Source organism: Acipenser ruthenus, chromosome 21 (assembly GCF_902713425.1).
Source record: "Acipenser ruthenus chromosome 21, fAciRut3.2 maternal haplotype, whole genome shotgun sequence".
Classification (NCBI taxonomy): Eukaryota; Metazoa; Chordata; class Actinopteri; order Acipenseriformes; family Acipenseridae; genus Acipenser; species Acipenser ruthenus.
In genome coordinates, this window is record NC_081209.1 from 20,053,823 (window position 1) to 20,075,472 (window position 21,650).

At 39.6% G+C, this 21,650-nt stretch overlaps 1 protein-coding gene across 1 annotated transcript in view; it reads left to right on the top strand.

The window, feature by feature from the left end:
- The window catches only part of LOC117963055 (activating signal cointegrator 1-like), a 46,541-nt gene extending 25,870 nt beyond the window's left edge, over positions 1 to 20,671 (top strand). The window contains exons 12-13 of the mRNA XM_034901509.2: positions 3,734 to 3,836; positions 20,064 to 20,671. Of these exons, the coding sequence (XP_034757400.2) occupies positions 3,734 to 3,836; positions 20,064 to 20,131 (171 nt within the window). The 3' untranslated portion in view covers positions 20,132 to 20,671. The remainder of the gene's footprint in view (positions 1 to 3,733; positions 3,837 to 20,063) is intronic.
- Positions 20,672 to 21,650: the final 979 nt, after the last annotated feature.

The following is a 21,650-nucleotide window of genomic DNA, read 5'->3' on the forward strand; positions in this document are numbered from 1 at the left end:
TCAATTCTTTTAGCCTGTCTGCATACGACATGCCTTTTAAACCCGGGATAATTCTGGTCGCTCTTCTTTGCACTCTTTCTAGAGCAGCAATATCCTTTTTGTAACGAGGTGACCAGAACTGAACACAATATTCTAGGTGAGGTCTTACTAATGCATTGTAGAGTTTTAACATTACTTCCCTTGATTTAAATTCAACACTTCTCACAATATATCCAAGCATCTTGTTAGCCTTTTTTATAGCTTCCCCACATTGTCTAGATGAAGACATTTCTGAGTCAACATAAACTCCTAGGTCTTTTTCATAGTTCCCTTCTTCAATTTCACTATCTCCCATATGATATTTATAATGCACATTTTTATTGCCCGCATGCAATACTTTACACTTTTCTCTATTAAATTTCATTTGCCATGTGTCTGCCCAATTCTGAATGCTGTCTAGATCATTTTGAATGACCTTTGCTGCTGCAACAGTGTTTGCCACTCCTCCTATTTTTTGTGTCGTCTGCAAATTTAACGAGTTTGCTTACTATACCAGAATCTAAATCATTAATGTAGATTAGGAATAGCAGAGGACCTAATACTGATCCCTGTGGTACACCACTGGTTACCTTGCTCCATTTTGAGGTTTCTCCTCTAATCAGTACTTTCTGTTTTCTACCTGTTAACCACTCCCTAATCCATGTGCATGCATTTCCTTGAATCCCTACTGTGTTCAATTTGAGAATTAATCTTTTATGCAGAACTTTGTCAAAAGCTTTCTGGAAATCTAAATAAACCATGTTGTATGCTTTGCAATTATCTATTTTCAATGTTGCATCCTCAAAAAAGTCAAGTAGGTTAGTTAGACACGATCTCCCTTTCCTAAAACCATGCTGACTGTCTCCCAGGATATTGTTACCATATAGGTAATTTTCCATTTTGGATCTTATTATAGTTTCCATAAGTTTACATATAATAGAAGTCAGGCTTCTTGGTCTGTAGTTTCCTGGTTCGGTTTTGTCTCCTTTTTGTGGATCGGTATTACGTTTGCTATTTTCCAGTCTGTCGGTACAACCCCTGTGTCAAGAGACTGTTGCATGATCTTGGTTAGCGGTTTGTAAATAACTTCTTTCATTTCTTTGAGTACTATTGGGAGGATCTCATCTGGCCCAGGGGATTTGTTTATTTTAAAAGCTCCTAGTCCCTTTAACACTTCTGCCTCTGTTATGCTAAAGTTATTTAAAATTGGATAGGAACAGGTCGACATGTGGGGCATGTTGTCCATGTCCTCCTTTGTAAAAACCTGTGAAAAGTAATCATTTAATATATTTGCTATTTTTTTTTCTTCATCTATGATTTTGCCATTTGTGTCTCTTAGACATTTAACCTCCTCTTTGAATGTTCTTTTGCTGTTATAATATTGGAAAAACATTTTGGAATTGGTTTTAGCCCCCTTAGCAATATTGATTTCTATCTCTCTCTTGGCCTTTCTAACTTCCTTTTTGACTTGTGTTTGCAGTTCCAAGTACTCTTTCTGTGTGCTTTGTTTTTGGTCCCTTTTAAACGCTCTATAAAGTGCCTTTTTTCGTGGAATATTTTTTTTAATTGATCTATTAAACCATTTTGGCCATTTTGTTTTAGATTTAGATTTGTCTACTTGTTGTAATTGTTTTGCGCCTCTAGTACTACATTTTTAAAAAACAGCCATCCTTTTTCTGTGGATGTTTTCTCTATTTTACTCCAATCTACTTCTGTTAGTCTCTGTTTCATACCTTTGTAGTTTGCTTTTTTAAAATTGTAAACCTTAGCTTTAGTCATTACTTTTGGGGTTTTAAAAAATATTTCAAATGAGACCATGTTGTGGTCTGAGTTTGCCAATGGCTCTCTGACCTCTGTTTTAGTTATTCTGTCTTCATTATTTGAAAAGACTAAATCAAGGCATGCCTCCCCTCTAGTCGGTGCCTTGACAAATTGCGTTAGGAAGCAGTCATTTGTCATTTCCACCATTTCAATTTCGTCTGTCGTGCCCCCTATTGGGTTTTCCCATTTTATACAGGGGAAGTTGAAATCCCCCATTAGTATGGCTTCTCCTTTTCTACACGCATTTCGAATGTCATTGTACAACAGATTATTTTGCTCAGCGTCTGAATTTGGCGGTCTATAGCATGCTCCTAATATTATGCCCTTTGAATTTGTGTCCATTATTCTGACCCATATTGATTCTGCATTGTTTTCTTTGTCCTGATTTAACACCTGGGCTTCAAGGCTATTTCTTATGTATAGTGCTACCCCTCCGCCTCTTCTGTCCTGCCTGTCTTAACTATACAGTGTGTACCCACTAATATTATATTCGTCTCCATCACTCTCAGACAACCAAGTTTCTGTAACACCTATCACATCGTAGTTACTTGTTAGTGCAGTAGCTTCAAGTTCTAACATTTTGTTTCTGAGACTTCTAGCATTAAGATAAATACATTTAATAGTGGTCTTACCTGAGTTGTTGCCCTTGTTTTGATGTAGTCTCCCTTCTGTTTTTTTGTTTTCTCCCCCCTTCCTTTCTAGTTTAAATGCTTCTGTACCGCCTGAAGGATCCTTTCTCCGAGTAGATTGGTTCCCTTTCTGTTTAAGTGCAGTCCGTCCCACCTGTATAGATAGTCCTTGTTGTAGAAAGTGCTCCAATGTTCAAGAAAGGTGAAGCCTTCCTGTGTGCACCACGATTTCAGCCATGCATTTTGATTTTGTATTTCCAGCTGTCCATATGGTCCTTTGCAAGGCGCCGGCAGTATCCCAGAAAATACCACAGTTTTGGTCTTGTCTTTTAATTTCCTTCCTAGCTCTCTGAATTTGTTTTGCAGGGGTCTCTTCCAATGTTGTTTGTACCAATGTGGACGACTACTACCGGGTCATCTCCTGTTCGTTCTAGGAGCCTGTCCACATTCTCAGTGATGTGCTTGACTGAGGCTCCTGGAAGGCAGCACACTGTTGTAGTAAGGGGGTCCAAACTGCGAACTGTTTCTCAGTATGGAGTCCCCAACAGTCATGACCTCCCTTCTTTTTGCTGCCTGGTCAGCACTGTTTATAGGGTCCTGGGTGTTGTTTCTTTCATTCTCTTGATGTTGGTTTTGGTCATCTAAATGTTGAAGTGGCTCAAATGTGTTGGCTGTCTGGATTTCTGGTGGTTGTGTTTGACGAAGTTTCTTTTTTTTTTTTTTTTTTTTAGTTTAGTGTAGCTTCTGCAGCTGTCAACCTGCTTTCAAACTGCTTCTAACTGCGTTGTACTTGTCCACGACTGTACTTCTCCCACAATGTCGCTTCCACACGCTGTCGCTGGGAAGTCTGCCTGCCTTTTGTTTGTTTGTGTTTGTGCTGCGTGCTCCGCTTCTCCCCCGTGTCCCAGAACGCCGCGGGATTTGAATCAGCTGCTCCGAGTTTCAGCTTATCAGAAAAATACACGCAGCTGCAAGGCTTTAAGCTGCAATGTTTTCTGATTTAAAGCAACTCCAGATTTAAATATCTAGAGATGCACTTCTCCAATTGGGATTAAACTTGATTAGTCCATTATTTAGCAGTTCATGGGGAATATCACAATCGAGGGTATATAGATAGGAGCCTGCAACACGGTCTCTATCTACTCTGTCTAACAATGTCAGCAATACTTCATCAGCAGGAACACATGTTCTGTTTTATTGTTGCAAGTGGTTTGAGCAAGAAAATGCACGGAGTGTTTGTTAATCAGCCTTTCATTTCTCTGCAGTTCCCAGAAACCTGTGAGGAGTCCGCTTCCCCATTTGTCTTCATGTGTTCAAATCCTCAGGAGCTGGTGGTTAAATTCCCCATGAAAGGAAAACACAAAATCTGTAAGTCTAGTTTTCCTTTTATTGTATTGAGATGCATTCTTGCTGGTGTGGCCTTATTGGTTTTATGCAAGAAAGCAAACTACCTTGATCTTTTTGTTATTCCCTGTGGGGATAAATAGTATTAAAGCTTAACTTTTTCAATTGAGATTTTGTATTAATGAAATTTATTCCATATACTGGTATCTGATTTGTGTAAGCAATAACCCACTGCAGTCATTACCATTCTCCTCCAGGGTATATTCTGAGTCAATAGGCGAAAGCCATGCATAGTCCTTCTGAGTATTTAAAGAGTAAGTAGCTCCAAAAATTCTTTTAATTACCTTTTTACATTTCTCTTACTATTTCATGGTGTTTTCAATAATTCGGAGTGGCCCTTGCTCCAATATTGAGTTCTTATCATGTTTCTGTAAATCTACCTTTACCTGGCTTTGATCAGCCTTCCTCATTCCATTTATATCATGTGATAGTGTGACGTTTCAACTCTGCCAGCCCCACCTACTCTACGCTTGTATAGACGAGAATAGGTGTGGCTAGCAGAGTGGATTCCAAAAGGAATGAAGAAGGAGCACAGTCCCTAGAAAGCTAAGCCAGGAAAAGGCAGATTTATAGAAACCTGATGCTCACTCAACGTTGGTGCCAGGAGCACTCTGAGTGATTGAAATACCCATGAAATAGTCAGATAAATGTAAAGCAGAGGAAGAACACTACCCAGAATGACTCTGATGATTGCACCCACCGTAAGGGAGATGCCATTTCAATTAAAAAGACTATTAAAATAACATTTGAAGACACTTTATCCTTTTCCCACTTTGTCTCCTTGAGGCACACAGTGTAATAGCATTACGATTCAAAGCAGGTCCCTGTGTCCTGTACAAGGACATTTCCAACAACTACCTAAAAATATCCCCAATTTTATCAGGGAAATTAGAAGCTCAGCGAAAGTCTCTGAAATCCGTGACAGTGTGAATTGCATTGGGCCCTGACTATAAAATTCCAATTAAATTCACTCCCAGCAGCTAATGAAAGACCGTGGAGCTGCTGGTGCACTGTGTTCTGCCCAGCTGATTTATAAGTCTAATTCCACACATTTTTACTGTCTCCCTTCCCTGATGAAAAACAGGTGCCTGTCAGAATTGAGATGATTGCTTTCTGTGCACAAGAGGCAAATCAATATTTGTGATGCAGCTTATGTTTGTTGCACTTCATATCCTTTTTTATTGTCCTTGTTATCAGGAACCATATTTTAAAGTTTGTTTATTTCCATGCACAAGAGGCAAAGGGCTCTGTTCATAAACATGATCTTAAGTTAAATATTATTATTATTATTATTATTTATTTCTTGGCCGACGCCCTTATCCAGGGTGACTTACAATTGTTACAAGATATCACATTATTTTTTACATACAGTTACCCATTTATACAGTTGGGTTTTTTCTTGAGCAATCTAGGTAAAGTACCTTGCTCAAGGGTACAGAAGCAGTGTCCCCCACCTGGGATTGAAGCCACGACCCTCCGGTCAAGAGTCCAGAGCCCTAACCACTACTCCACTCTGCTGCCCAGTAAATACTACTTTAAAAAAACTAAAAAATGACAAATTTGATTTTATCTATGCAGAACATTTATTAAAACAGTTTTTAAAGTTAGAATAGAGCCCAATAAGATCATATAGGAATGTTATGTTAATGCGTCCATTGTGGGCAAAGTTGGAGGTGAAAATTCAAGGTTTTTGACACATTGGCTTAATGCTGGGACTGAGGCTTTGTAAGAGGTGCTAAGTGAACACAAAACAGTTATTCACAGCAGTAAGCAGGTGAGAAATACCACGTCGGGGGAAAAAAGCATTAGTTGACGCAATTGAAAGAAGGGCTGTCCTCAGGAGCTTGTGTTAAACCAAAGATGCTACATCAGTGTCATTTTACCTGTGATTTTCAAAATGCTTTTTTTCATATTTAGATGGTTGATACATTATACTTAATTCCCTTAACAAAAACACCACTTGTAAAAATGTAATAAAAAAAAAATATTTCTACTGCAACTGAGCTTGAAGTTCTCATTTGAGGTATAACCTCTAGCTGCTGGAAGTAGAAGCAGGAGCTTGCCTATATTAGGCTAACAGCATCACATCGCTGCAGGCAGATTGCAAGGGCGAGGATGCTTTTGCCCCAATAGCTAAAGCTTCATTTTGGGGTTGCAAATGAACTGGACTGTCCATAAGATAAGTAGAATGCCCAGATTGTGAAAGTGTGGCACACCACCTGCAGGGAATTCTATTCTATTAGTGTAAAATGATTGTGAGGGGCTGTAGCTGCAATGAGATTGTGTCATCCACGCTGGAAACTCATTGACTGCTGACCTAATTGTTAAAATGGTTATTTACATACTTAGAGCTGACAAACTAATTCCAATAATCTGCCCTGATATGTATTGCCATCACTTCATAGGTGATCAGCTTTTTTTAATCATACCATTTTTTCTAATTTCGTTTTTACATTTGGTCGGGGATTCGTGTTTTTTTTCCCACTCTCTGAGAGCCGCAGCTCTAGCCAGCACAACCATGAAAGTGCTATTAGCTGCAGTAGCACACTGTTATTGAGTATCAGCATGCATCGTTTAATATGCATGCCTTTCCAGGACTGTTTGCAAACTCAAACAACGTGTACAGGGAAATGTCACGCCTGAGAGGCTGCTCAGCAGAAATAGCCTTTCAGATCCATGGAGCCCATCTGTGAGGAGATGACTTTACTGAATAAAGACAAGAAACAGGGGAGACTGTTACCATACTGTTTACAGATTGCCAACTAAGCGCATGGGGATTGTGTAGAACGGGTCGTATTTGAAGCCTACCCTTATTGCAAAACATGTTACCTCTACATATAGCGGCTTGACAGAAATGCACATTGTTTTATGTAAATAGAACTTCATTTGAATGACTGATGCGTTTGTTATTCAAATGATATTCATGACCCGAATCCTGTGAAATGTGAAATGTAAAATATCCAGCTCCCAGGGGCTTCTGTATCCAAAACTGCACAGATGACAGTATAAAGGAGATATTTTGAAGAAGTCTATTTAATTTTGTAAACAGCTTCATTGTTTTTAAGGTTTTAGTTTGATATTTACAGATGTTAAACCGCGAAAGCCAGAATAGGAGCATTTTTACCTGCAAATGTTTTCAATTACTGTGCAGCAGATAAGACAACTAAATATTACACATTATATCAATATGAGTAAAATGAGATACTGAACATGTTACCAGCAGATGGTTTACATTTCAACAGATACCATACACGTCTTTAATGTAAACAGGATTCACGAGGAGGCTGCAAGGGGCAATTTTACCAGCAGATGTTTTCAGTACTGTGTAGAAGATAAGACAACTTCAGACTGGTGTGTTGTAAGTACCTTGCCTCAGGCTGTCAGTATTGGGTTGTCCCCAGTTGATCTCCGGTGATAAAAATACCTGGTGATAACTCAGGGAGGTGTCTGGGGGTGGACTGTGACACCAACACTGTTGCTGGTGTACAGAGGTCATGAAACAGCCTCCCTCACAGCTTCTTGAAACCTGAAGTCTGTTCAGAATTCCTCCGAAAATCTCAAACATCTGAGGAACAAAGAAAACGCAATTCCCTGCAGCCATGCTTTTAAATTTGACACTAATTTCCAGAGACAGAGTCTTAACAGAGAATCCAAGCTAAAAATGGTTTGAATTGAATTGAAATGAAGTTGTACTGTAGTTGTAAGTTTTTTTTTTTTTTTTTTGCACAGCTCACTGCTGTTTATTATAAAACCATGTTTGAAGGGTATTGTTAAGTCAAGCTCAAACAAATTCATGACTCAGTCTCGCTTGGAAGCAGTTCTGCATGCAGGCACACATACAGGGGAACCATAAATTATCCCAGACAATCTCCCTAGGTTTTAAGTGTCTCTTGTTTTATACAGCAGGCTCACGCTAATGGGAACCGGTTGTGACTGGACCCTGGTAACCAGTACCATACTAAAAGTCTTTGTTTTAGGTTTCTCATACATTTCAGTAATAACCCTTTGAATACACAAGATAGCTGTACATGTACATCTGCACTCATTACAGCATTCTGAGAATGAAGTTTAGTTTCTACAGCCTCCATCAGCGTATATACACAGGAGTTTATTTCCACTGTACATTATACATTTATTAACTGCAGCCTGCAGTTGCTTTTAATTTCCAGCAGCTTTCGAAATGAATCAGTCTGGTTAAATCTAATGAGAAATAGCAGCTTGCAGGCTTGGTCCCAAGAAAGGTGTGTCTTTTCACACATCTGATGCATCTAGAACCAGATTATGACAGGATCAGGACCTGACAGTTTTCATGATAATCCCCCAGATGAACCCATCGTTACAGGTAGCTGGAGTGACGCAGGAGGTGGTAGTTAGTCAGAACCGGATTTCAGTATGGGAATGATTCCTGCCTGTTTCTGTGCCTGGGGCTGTTTGACTTCATCCGTTGACACGTATAACAAATCTGTAGGAGAGATGACAGCTGCAGCCAGCTTCAGCACAATCACATTTAGGCCATCCTCAGCAGATGCTCTCTCTGAGTAGCAATAACTGTTCCTCTGCCTCCTCCAGCAATAGATTACACATGGTGAATGACAACAGGGAACCCATTTGTGGGTCACACAGCCCTTCAGATGGTGATGCAGATGTCGGTACAGGTGGCGGCATAGGTGATAAATCTGAGGGTAATTTAGTCTGGTTTAACGATGAACTCGCTGCTGTGTTCAGTGAGAGGGAACTGAGTAAGGAAAGAGACTGCATTGAGGGAATTTTAAAATCCATCGTGTGCATCACGTCCTGCAGTAAAACTTTATTATTTATTTTGATCTTGTTATGTATTTCTATTAGTTTTTACATTGTCTTGCACTCTCATTGCTTGCTGGAAAAAAAAGTCTGTAGACGGGACAGTACTTGCAAGACAACGCTATATCAGCCTATAGAACTACAGCAACCCAACATATGCTGCCTGGCCAATTATTAGGACCTGCCTACCGGATTGGATTCTGTTATGAATTAGAGATGCAAATTAGGTTTAGCATGTGATGTGATGATCCCTGTGGTATTATAAAGCTCTGGGAGCAGCACAATTGCAAACAGGCTACCATGAATGGGGAAAGGTAGCAATGTAACAGCATTCGAAAGGCATGAGGCAGGGCCAGGGACAGCCATGTTGCTAGGTTGGTTATCAGAGTGTATCTGCAATGTCAAAACAAAGAGAAGGTGGTCGCCAAGAGAGACAGCTGTGGCCGCAGACAGAGGGAAAAGACTGTATTAGAGGCTAGTCAAGTCTGAAATAATAATGACTGAATGGATTAACATCCCTCACCACTCCTTCTAGCACATTGTGAAGCCCATGCCATGTTGTGTCAAGGCTGTATCAAGTGGCCCAACCTGATATTAGGTACAGGGCCTAATAAAGTGGCTAGGCAGTGTATATAACTAGTATAAATATATGGATATTAAAACTTGAGAATAATCTTTGGTGCCACTATATTTTTCCAAAATGGCACCCCCTTCACACTAAAGTTTTTGTATTTTGTAGAAATGACACATGTTAAAAAGCTAACAGGTGATTTTCTGTTAAATGTTTCGCAAGCCCACATTTTATATACACAATGGCACTTTAAATTCCCCTGCTCTCTGAGTTTTAAAGAGCCATGCCGGGCTACTTAATATTTAATGTTTGCTTCTAACCCCACACTTCCCAGTAGGAGGATTAAGATATCCAAAAGGTCTTCAGCAGCAGCAGCTGCAGGCTTTGGCACAAGCATTTTAAAATGTTTTACAGCTTTCTATACATGTGGGGAAAATATGTAGTTGTCCAAAAAAACGATCATTAAAAATCAATTTGTTGCGTTGGCCATCTGTGTCATACAGTAAGCAAGGATCATCTAAGCATTAGTCCTACTTATTTATTAAATATGCATGACTATTTTTATATGTGTTTATGCTGTACGTTGTGGGCAATTGCGATTTAATAGTAATATTTCAAAGCATTCCTTATAACTCATAAACTGTTTCAGATCATTAGTTTTTTATGGAAACTTGGCAAAAACATACAGTTCACTTTTGACATCTGACCTAATGCGGCTGCCATTTTGTTTGTGTCCACATTTGGTACTCCGTTGTATTCTATGATTTTATTGATCTAGTTTCCAAATAAAATATAGCCATTTGCTGACGCATTTGTTGTAACCTCCAACCATAAGATATATTTGAGACATTAATTACAGAAAATACAGTTGGAAAAGGGTCTCAGTAACTATACGGCTGCCATGTTTGCTGTGACTTCAGTGTCCAAATGGAAACCCGTTGAAATATTGCTTTAAGCTGTATTCTGTGACTCTCTCAGTCAAGTTTGGTTATGAAAATCATCCAGTCAGTTAACCATATCATTGCTAGAGACAATTGACTCCAACTTTGATACACAGCCGTCTTCTATGATTCTCTGTCAATTTAGATGTAATTTGTCTCATCCAATTACAAAGTGAATGGGACCACATGTAAATCTATATGGCACAGGTCGAGTGAGGATTGTGATTATTCCGATAGTTTCAGCTCATTCAAACACTATAACAGGTTTTCATTATTTAGGATGGTAGGGTTTTATTGATGGGAGAGGAAAAAAAAAAACATAAAAATGAACACAGTCAAGCTTGACATTTTTCCTTTTGTACACAAAAAACAGTTTCTGCTGACCCTAGGAACTCTTCCACTGGATAATCCTTGAAATCCTGAAATGATTCCACACATTCTTTTCTGGAAATGCCAGACATTCTTCGCTGCTAAATGCCACATCCTGCCTCGTATCCTGGGTATTTCAAAAGCAACATCTGACTGAAGTCACACTGCAAGAACAACAGCCAAAGAAATGAAGGCCATCTTTGTCAGACATACGTACTGCATGGCCTGCAACATTGGGAAATCAGAATCTGATCTCCGCCAGGTTCCACCATATATCCCTCTGTTCTTGTAGAAAGGAAAGTTTGACACATGTATGTACAAGTCAGCCCCCTCTCAATAGTTTATGCTAAAGTATGTCCCTTTCAAGTTTCATCGTAATTTGATTAGCAGGCAGACATACAGTCGACATACATACATACATACAGTACATACAGATGTGCTCAAATTTGTTGGTACCCTTACAGCTCATTGAAATAATGCTTCATTCCTCCTGAAAAGTGATGAAATTAAAAGCTATTTTATCATGTATACTTGCATGCCTTTGGTATGTCATAGAATAAAGCAAAGAAGCTGTGAAAAGAGATGAATTATTGTTTATTCTACAAACATATTCTAAAATGGCCTGGACACATGTGTTGGTACCCCTTAGAAAAGATAATAAATAATTGGATTATAGTGATATTTCAAACTAATTAGTTTCTTTAATTAGTATCACACATGTCTCCAATCTTGTAATCAGTTATTCAGCCTATTTAAATGGAGAAAAGTAGTCACTGTGCTGTTTGGTATCATTGTGTGCACCACACTGAACATGGACCAGAGAAAGCAAAGGAGAGAGTTGTCTGAGGAGATCAGAAAGAAAATAATAGACAAGCATGGTAAAGGTAAAGGCTACAAGACCATCTCCAAGCAGCTTGATGTTCCTGTGACAACAGTTGCAAATATTATTAAGAAGTTTAAGGTCCATGGAACTGTAGCCAACCTTCCTGGGCGCGGCCGCAAGAGGAAAATCGATCCCAGATTGAACAGAAGGATAGTGCGAATGGTAGAAAAAGAACCAAGGATAACTGCCAAAGAGATACAAGCTGAACTCCAAGGTGAAGGTACGTCAGTTTCTGATCGCACCATCCGTCGCTTTTTGAGCGAAAGTGGGCTCCATGGAAGAAGACCCAGGAGGACTCCACTTTTGAAAGAAAAACATAAAAAAGCCAGACTGGAATTTGCTAAAATGCATATTGACAAGCCACAATCCTTCTGGGAGAATGTCCTTTGGACAGATGAGTCAAAACTGGAGCTTTTTGGCAAGTCACATCAGCTCTATGTTCACAGATGAAAAAATGAAGCTTTCAAAGAAAAGAACACCATACCTACAGTGAAACATGGAGGAGGCTCGGTTATGTTTTGGGGCTGCTTTGCTGCGCCTGGCACAGGGTGCCTTGAATCTGTGCAGGGCACAATGAAATCTCAAGACTATCAAGGCATTCTGGAGCGAAACGTACTGCACAGTGTCAGAAAGTTCTGTCTCAGTCGCAGGTCATGGGTCCTCCAACAGGATAATGACCCAAAACACACAGCTAAAAGCACCCAAGAATGGATAAGAACAAAACATTGGACTATTCTGAAGTGGCCTTCTATGAGTCCTGATCTGAATCCTATCGAACATCTATGGAAAGAGCTGAAACTTGCAGTCTGGAGAAGGCACTCATCAAACCTGAGACACCTGGAGCAGTTTGCTCAGGAAGAGTGGGCCAAACTACCTGTTAACAGGTGCAGAAGTCTCATTGAGGGCTACAGAAAACGTTTGATTGCAGTGATTGCCTCTAAAGGTTGTGCAACAAAATATTAGGTTAGCAGTCCCATCATTTTTGTCCATGCCATTTTCATTTGTTTTCTTATTTACAATATTATGTTGAATAAAAAATCAAAAGCAAAGTCTGATTTCTATTAAATATGGAATAAACAATGGTGGATGCCAATTAATTTTGTCAGTTTCAAGTTATTTCAGAGAAAATTGTGCATTCTTCGTTTTTTGTGGAGGGGTACCAACAAATTTGAGCATGTCTGTACATACATGTGCTATATATAAAATGTGTTATAAACAGACATGCTGACGGATGGACACTACCGTTCTATCTTTGTCAGTGTTAAAGGTCACAGTATTGTGTGATTTCAGATAAGCCGGTTACTAGGATTCTACAGGCACAGATAATGGCAGGTGGATTTGTATACAAAGAAACATGATTGAAAATCTGTATTGGAGCAACACTCAGAACTGCCTAACCCACTCGACCATGCCTTTACATTTTAAATATAACATGTAGTTTCAGTTCCAAAGCAAATAGTCACCAATATCATTTAAAAACAGATAGCTGCTATGTGTGGAATTGTATGTAGCATTACATTTTAAAGTGGATTGGATTGTGTAATTCTGCATGAAAAATTAATTGTGTTAACCTGTTTTGCGTTACTGAGTGTATTTAAGAGGACTAAAACATTTTGTTTTGGTGTGGATACTATATATATATATATATATATATATAGTACTGTGCAAAAGTTTTAGGCAGGTGTGAAAAAATGCTGTAAAGTAAGAATGCTTTCAATAATAGACATGTTAATAGTTTATATTTATCAATTAACAAAATGCAAAGTGAGTGAACAGAAGAAAAATCTACATCAAATCAATATTTGGTGTGACCACCCTTTGCCTTCAAAACAGCTTCAATTCTTCTAGGTACACTTGCACACAGTTTTTGAAGGAACTCGGCAGGTAGGTTGTCCCAAACATCTTGGAGAACTAACCACAGTTCTTCTGTGGATTTAGGCAGCCTCAGTTGCTTCTCTCTCTTCATGTAATCCCAGACAGACTCGATGATGTTGAGATCAGGGCTCTGTGGGGGCCATACCATCACTTCCAGGACTCCTTATTATTATTATTATTTATTTATTATCTTCTTTATGCTGAAGATAGTTCTTAATGACTTTTGCTGTATGTTTGGGGTTGTTGTCATGCTGCAGAATAAATTTGGGGCCAATCAGATGCCTCCCTGATGGTATTGCATGATGGATAAGTATCTGCCTGTACTTCTCAGCATTGAGGAGACCATTAATTCTGACCAAATCCCCAACTCCATTTGCAGAAATGCAGCCCCAAACTTGCAAGGAACCTCCACCATGCTTCACTGTTGCCTTCAGACACTCATTCGTGTACCGCTCTCCAACCTTCGGCGAACAAACTGCCTTCTGCTACAGCCAAATATTTCAAATTTTGACTCGTCAGTCCAGAGCACCTGCTGCCATTTTTCTGCACCCCAGTTCCTGTGTTTTCGTGCATAGTTGAGTCGCTTGGCCTTGTTTCCACGTCGGAGGTATGGCTTTTTGGCCGCAAGTCTTCCATGAAGGCCACTTCTGACCAGACTTCTCCGGACAGTAGATGGGTGTACCAGGGTCCCACTGTTTTCTGCCAATTCTGAGCTGATGGCATTGCTGGACATCTTCCGATTGCGAAGGGAACTAAGCATGATGTGTCTTTCATCTGCTGCAGGAAGTTTCCTTGGCCGACCACTGCGTCTACGGTCCTCAACGTTGCCCGTTTCTTTGTGCTTCTTCAAAAGAGCTTGGACAGCACATCTGGAAACCCCTGTCTGCCTTGAAATTTCTGCCTGGGAGAGACCTTGCTGATGCAGTATAACTACCTTGTGTCTTGTTGCTGTGCTCAGTCTTGCCATGGTGTATGACTTTTGACAGTAAACTGTCTTCAGCAACCTCACCTTGTTAGCTGAGTTTGGCTGTTTCTCACCCAGTTTTATTCCTCCTACACAGCTGTTTCTGTTTCAGTTAATGATTGTGTTTCAACCTACATATTGAATTGGTGATCATTAGCACCTGTTTGGTATAATTGTTTAATCATACACCTGACTATATGCCTACAAAATCCCTGACTTTGTGCAAGTGTACCTAGAAGAATTGATGCTGTTTTGAAGGCAAAGGGTGGTCACACCAAATATGGATTTGATTTAGATTTTTCTTCTGTTCACTCACTTTGCATTTAGTTAATTGATAAATATAATCTATTAACATGTCTATTTTTGAAAGCATTCTTACTTTACAGCATTTTTTCACACCTGCCTAAAACTTTTGCACAGTACTGTATATATAGGATATCAGAGGTTTTTTTTTTAAATGTCAAATGCGCCATAATTCATTCTTCCTGAGAGTGGCTGTCACTTCTTAATTGCCTCAAAGTGACAGGGCTACACCTCACACTGTGTGAAGACATTCCTCATACAAGTACTTGGTGACAACAGACAGTTCAACAGTAAAAAGCCTTAAGCGTTTGAAACCACAATGTGACAGTCATGCCTTTATCAGAAAAATTGTTAGTGCTTGCATGTATCCTGACCTAAGGAAATTGGATGTGGAATATGGAGCTTGCTTTGGGTCCCTTGTCTGGAGCTCTGCCATCAGTAAGTGTCTGTCTGTGTGGCTGATTGTGTGCTTGTCTGATTGCAGCCTGAGGCAGGCTTGGATAATGTGTTCTAATTTCCATTTTTATTAACGATCCTGTTACTTCTGTCTGTCTGGGAGACGAATGGATCTGAACTGCCTGATCAGTGCCATCCTGAATCTGACTTGTGGAGTGGAATCTGAACTGCAAGGTTAACCACTACCTCCCTAAGAGATTAGCACTGGTACTTCATTGAGTGCTAGCCAGTGCTTTTCATTTTCACTGTTTCCTTGTTTCCTTTTTTCCTTTTGTTTCTAATTTAATTAGGGATATGTACTTTTTCAAGTATGCAGATTGAAAAAAATCCAACGCTTCCTTCCTAGTATCTAATTGCTTCCTTTGCTGTAGGTCACATTTCCATATTTGTATGGGAATGGCCATTCTTCAGCACACAGTATTGAGAGTATCCCAATTTGGGCACCTGTCTGTACATGCCTGTTTACATTGCAGTTACATTTTAACATGTGCATACTGTAGGTGTAGGCCATTTTTTTCATGATATTGATGGTTCTGGTTTTGTATCTACAGCTGTGGCTATGTAGCCTACTAACTGACATTTTATACTTGTTTGTATTACCTATTAGTGAATTACTGTGTTTACGTTGTTTGAAATCTGAAAACAAACATGGAGAGTTTACATGCAAAACTCAATGGGGTTCGAAGGAATCGGTGCTTTTGAAATTGTGTTCACTTGAATCCAATAAAACCCCCCCTCTTGATTCCAGCTCAGACATGGTGAACAGGCATAATATATAGAGGATCTGGGAATTGAGTCCTCAAATAGGTAGCTTGAAAAGAGATAACTGTCTACCGTTAACGTAATATTCCATGTTGACAAGCGCCAACAAAATGTGTTTTATTTTTTTATAATGGCTTTTGCTTTAAGATGTGCACAAACATTGCAATGCTTGCTTCTTGAGTATAGCTCAGTGGATCAATACCAAATTACTCCACGCGCTTCTTATTCTTTCTTTCTGATAATGATTTCATTACAGGCTTTGGTTGCAGTAAAAAATAAAAATAATTAAAAGAACTTCTACTCCCGGATCACACAGTGTGTTTGTGCACCCCGGTCTGACTACATTACATCATGCTGGGCATGTTAAATTAAAAGCCTGAATGACAGGCTGCTATTGTACCACTGAGAGTTTAGCATGCTGGCAGTATTTGGATCTGCAAAAATTTGGATTAATAATCTGAAAGACCTCCGGCCATATTGACACAACTTTATCTAAACTAATTTATGCTTTATGTATGAGACGGATAAATATAATCTGTTTCCATTTTATGTTCGCTAATAACACAGATTTAATTGTTTTATAATACAGTGTATTAAAGATTATGAGACATCAGATTTCAAACACTCTTGTACAAGTAGGTTGTAATCCTAGCTATAGGACAGTTTACAAATTAGGCTGCTTAAAGTTATATTATACATTATTCACACATTTTGTGTTAAAACCAGCATCTCTTGAAATAAATGTTTTGGGTTTTCAGCAAAATATATTTTCCCTATTAAGGATTGTTCTGTGTGTAGTAAAATAAAAGGACTGCATTTAAACAAAATACTGTAGTTCTGTCCAAAAACGCTATAGTTTCATATAATATACTATAGTATGTACTGAAGTGTAATGTAGTAAACACTAGTATAGTTATTTAATACAGCCTCGTATTTCATTTCAGACTCTGTGGGATGCTGCACTGCTGTATACAGTAGTTCAGATTTTACAGCAGTTCAGCCTGCAGGTTTAAGTTAAAAGCCTGTGCTGTGCAACATTGATCAAACAGAGCTACATTAAAGAGTCTAGCGCATACAGACAGTTAATCAACATAAGGTCAGGGATGTGGCTGAAGGGGGAAGGGGGTGGGTCTTCAACTGGAGTAGAAGTACTGGGTGGTGATTAAAATCACCAGCAAGCTTCAGGGCTGCTGTTCTTTATAAAGCTTTGAAGGACACATTACTGCCACGAGGTGACTCCCAGTAGAATTACTGCGTTCAGATTCTTTCATAAAAGGGATAGACGAGAAACACAACTTGGTACAAGCATGAATGATCACAGTTATCCCAACCCATTTAACTCATCGATTCACTTTGCATGTCATTTTCCATTTCAGTCCATACATCCTGGTGATTTCTAAAACACCCCTGTGGCCTCAATGGGTCTCTCTAAACATCTAATCTAAGTACAACTGGTAGACCATAGTGTGCTCATGAACCTGCCCCCCTGCAACAAAATGCAAGAGGTGCTGGTTCCATGTGGTGTTTCTGACTGATGTGTTTCTTGCATCAGATTAACTGTGGTGGTAATCTTGTTGGACATTATGTCTGCTGAGTGTGGCAGGTTTCTACTCAAGTAGTGAAATTCAGTGTCATCAGTTCTTGCCAACCAGCCCCTTAAATTCTGTGGATTCATTCTGCGTTCCTGTTCTTGATGGGTATAATAAAGTGCTCTCAGCTGCAGCCCCAGACAAACTGGAATGGAAAAGGATCCTCTGTGATCAATGAATGTGGACTAAAAAGCTGCAACTCTGGCCAGCAGAATTCCCCAGGCTTTGCAGGGCTGCTACAAAGGAGCTCAGTTTCCAGCGAGATTGGAGCAGTTTATCCAATGATCTAGCTTTGTCAATAAAAAAAACAATCCCGGAAGGAACAATGACAGTTTGTGTGCACTTGTGGTTACTGTTGTTAGAGCTAGATTCATGAAACAATAGTGTGAAGTAGTAAGCTTATAAAAAAAAGGTCCTACATCTCATTTTACTGTAGGGTTACAGTAGAGATACTGTACTAGCTAGATGAACACGTTATGATGATATCCAAATATTACATGTCCCTCCCCTTTTTGTAATATGAATGCGTTAATACTTATTTTTGTTCTTGGTTGGTAAGTTTTCATCAAAATAGGTGAGAGGTTCCCCTAATGGAGATGCAATTTAGCATTTCTGATTTAAACTTCCATTAAATGATTCCCTAGTTCCATATTGGACAAAACTTAGTAATTCTACAAGGAAATAATAATAATAATAATAATAATAATAATAATAATAATAATAATAATAATAAATAGCTGTAAGATAAGAGCCTTGTTTCAACCTAGTGATTGAAATAGTTCAAGAAGTAGATCTGACACCAAATAAACATATAAAGCCGTTTCAGACTGGATGGCTTCTAATCAGTGCCATCACAACCTGATCCTTTGAAACACACGAGAAAGGCACAGAAGAAAGCAAATGCGTCTCGTTGAATTGTTAATGCTGTGGATGCTGGGCAGCCAGTTTGTACAACAGTCTCCAGAGAGGAAAGCCGCGTCCCTGCTACTCTCCAACACTGTGATAAATACATACAAAGAAGCTGTGAGGTTTGATCACAGGCAGCACCAGCTCACACACTCCAGACATCTGACCAGGAATAACTAAGGTTTGTTTGCTTTGTGGGTTTTTTTTCTGTGCCTGACACCACCAGACCTTTTATTACCAATAGCTAATTAACTAGTCAGCACCCTTCATAGTTGATTACCGGTAGTCTGTTTAGTCAGGAAGGTTAGACTGGAGAGGAGCCCAGACAAGGGCAGTGTGCACTCTGAGATGAGAGGGGTGTATTGTAGCAGACCGCCCCAGGGCTTCCCCAGGCCTCTCCACACACGTTATCTAGCAGATCCCCTAGAGAATATCTCATTGAGAAAGAACAGGGGTGTGTTTAAATGTACAGAGACTGAGGGGACTTAACAGAGATCATCGGAATATGAAATTATTGATCTAAACAGTCTTATTGGTTTTGCAACATTAAATGGTGCAACAACAACAACTTTGGTCCAGTACTAAAAAGGTGGAATCATATGAGGAACAGTTCAGCTGGATAAAATAGTATTTGTTGCAGTGCCAGGCATTAACAGGCAATGTTGTGTGATGCCCTGCTGTTTTGGTTTCTGATCCCTGATGTGGTGACATTACAAAGCTCTATAACTACTCTAGACTAGGTACAAGCCTGTTCAAAACAGTGCCCAAGCATGCCCTTAACATATCAAATGATGATCTTTGCAATTGCTCTAAACATTTTGCACATCTAAATACTATAAATACTAAAAGAATATTTGTCCCAAAGTGGGTCCTCTTGTATCTTAATGATCTGTGCAGGGTGGCCAGGCTGCCTCCTGCCGCTCGTCTCCTCGGGTTTATGGCTGAGTAAGCTGGTAAGCAGGAGGAGCCCTGAAGCTGTCTGGTGTTCCCGCTGTGCAGATAAATGGAGTGGGCTCCAGTCCCCAGCAGCTACGAGATCTTTTGCAAAGTGCACAGCTTTGCATGGCTTTTTGGTTGATCAACATTTTTTCTTTGCCAACACCTGTCAGTATGTCAGCCTCAGCTGTACTAAGTCAATGCTGCCTTTGTAATCCGGGAACGCTGAGTCCAGGAAAGGTCAGAAGCGCTATCTCAAAGATGTAGTGTACCAAAGGCTTTTAAAAGATTGGTTATTGTATTTAGAAAAGAGCAGCTCAGCCAGTACTGTCAAATAAAAAAAGTTGAGGAGAGGAGATCCCCATTTTTAAATGTTTGTTTCCCGAGCTACGTGTATAACACAGCTGGAAGATTTCAGATATATCCTCCTCAGGGTGCGGCTTGTCAAATTTCCAGTGGGGGGGGATACAATACACAAACTACAAAATAGTCGGGAAGCCTATGTAAAGAGGCGCTGAGAACCAGCTAGGCAGTGCGCTGCACGAGATTAAGCATACTGTAAATGTATTTGGGTATCAATATGTGTATAAATGACATTTTCCAGCAGAATTTCTTCCTGCCGGGTATGAAAATTAAAAGTGCAGAGCCTGGGAAATCCCCCCATCTCCTGCTGCTTCTGCCAGTAATAACAGACCTGTGTCTGTTGGGTAACAGTGACGTAGGGGATAGCAGTAGCAGTCTCCCTATATCTGGAATGTATAGACACTGGGTTGTGCATTTCTTTCAGATGATATAAAGATTGGACTCTACAGCTTTAAATGTGTTTCTTTTCACAGGGAAGCTGGAGCACCATTACCATCAAGGAGCCAGGAAGGGACTAATGCGACAGACACAAGCTGTGTGAAAGAAAGAAAACCAGGCCCGTCATTGCCTCTTTCTTTCCCCCTTATACTTTTTGCAGTCCGAAGGAGACAAAATGAATACAAATTATTGGATAATTGGGCATCCAATAGATAATTCTTCTTTTCACGGATACAAAGTTTCCCTCTGTTGTTTATGTAAGGAGAAACATCATCTATACTAAGTCTGATTGCTGTGTTTGTTCTGTAAGTGAAGGCAGTAATAAGATACAAAAAAACTGCTTTGACCTTTGTGTAATATCCTGTTGGACATTCTAAAATCGGGGAAAAAATAACTGGGCGCACTAAATTAAAAAAAAAAACTTATTTTTGAAGCAACTCTTTATGAAGCTGTTGGCAGTGTATATTTCTAATCTCTTGTTGTAGATTGAGTTTTAAGGGAGGAACCATTAAGAATATTCTGCTAATCATTTGAATAGTCAAATTGTCCAGCTTGCAGAATAGCAAACCACAGCAGGATTTCAATGGGAAAAGACTGGTATGGCAACAAAAACACACAATAAAACAAGCAGTTTATTCAACTACAGGTCTTGTGCTTTCTGTTGATTTTTCTGATGTCTGCTCAGTTGGAACATTCCTTATTCACGGGTACTGACCCCACCTCACATAGACTGCATCAGGCATGCATAATACGTGTCAGACGGGGGGGGGTAAACAATGACATTGAAATATCAGCCATTGCTTTTCTACATTTGCCCTATTATTTGAAGATGTTCTGCATTCCGAGTGCTTCTGAATTCTGTTGCTCCAATATTAAGGTATTCGAATTCTTCCTTTAAACCTGCCATTACCTGGGTTAGAGCTTTCTGGAGTCCTCTGTGCCTTCTTTGTGCCATTCTAATCATGTGAATTCTCAACTCTGCTAACCCCTCCTACTCTCTCTGTCTGTATATGTAGAGTAGGTGGGGCTAGCAGAGTTCAAAGGTTACATTTGAAAAGAGTTAGGAAAGCTGCTAATCCCAACGGGTAGGATTCTTCAGACAAGCTCAAAGCCAGGTAAAGGCAGCTTTAAAGAAATACTGACAATAGCTCAATACTGGAGCAACAGAATTGGAATGAGTGCAAACACCCTGGAAAGGCTACTTACTCTTCAAACTGTTATCTCTGCAATGCATAGAACACTGATGTACATTACTGTGAGTAGCTTGAACTGAAACATAACGCTATCAAATGACTGGGCACTTTGAGAAAATTGTATTAATAAAAATTAAAGCTTAGGTAGAACACCATGAAAACAAAAGGTGTAATAATCGCATAGCAATACAGAGTCACAGACAAACAAATACAGTTGAGGACTCTGCTGTTGATCCATCCATCTACACTGCATGTGTACACGATGACTGTAGTAAGCAGATCAGCTTTGACCACAGTGTTAAATAAAGACGGTGTTACTGCTCTGAACAATGAAAACGCTGTGGCAGTTACAGCTGATTCTTCCACAGTGGTTAAAAGAGACAGCTGTGGTCAGACTTCTGCAGAGGAGTTGTGTGATAAGCCAGATAG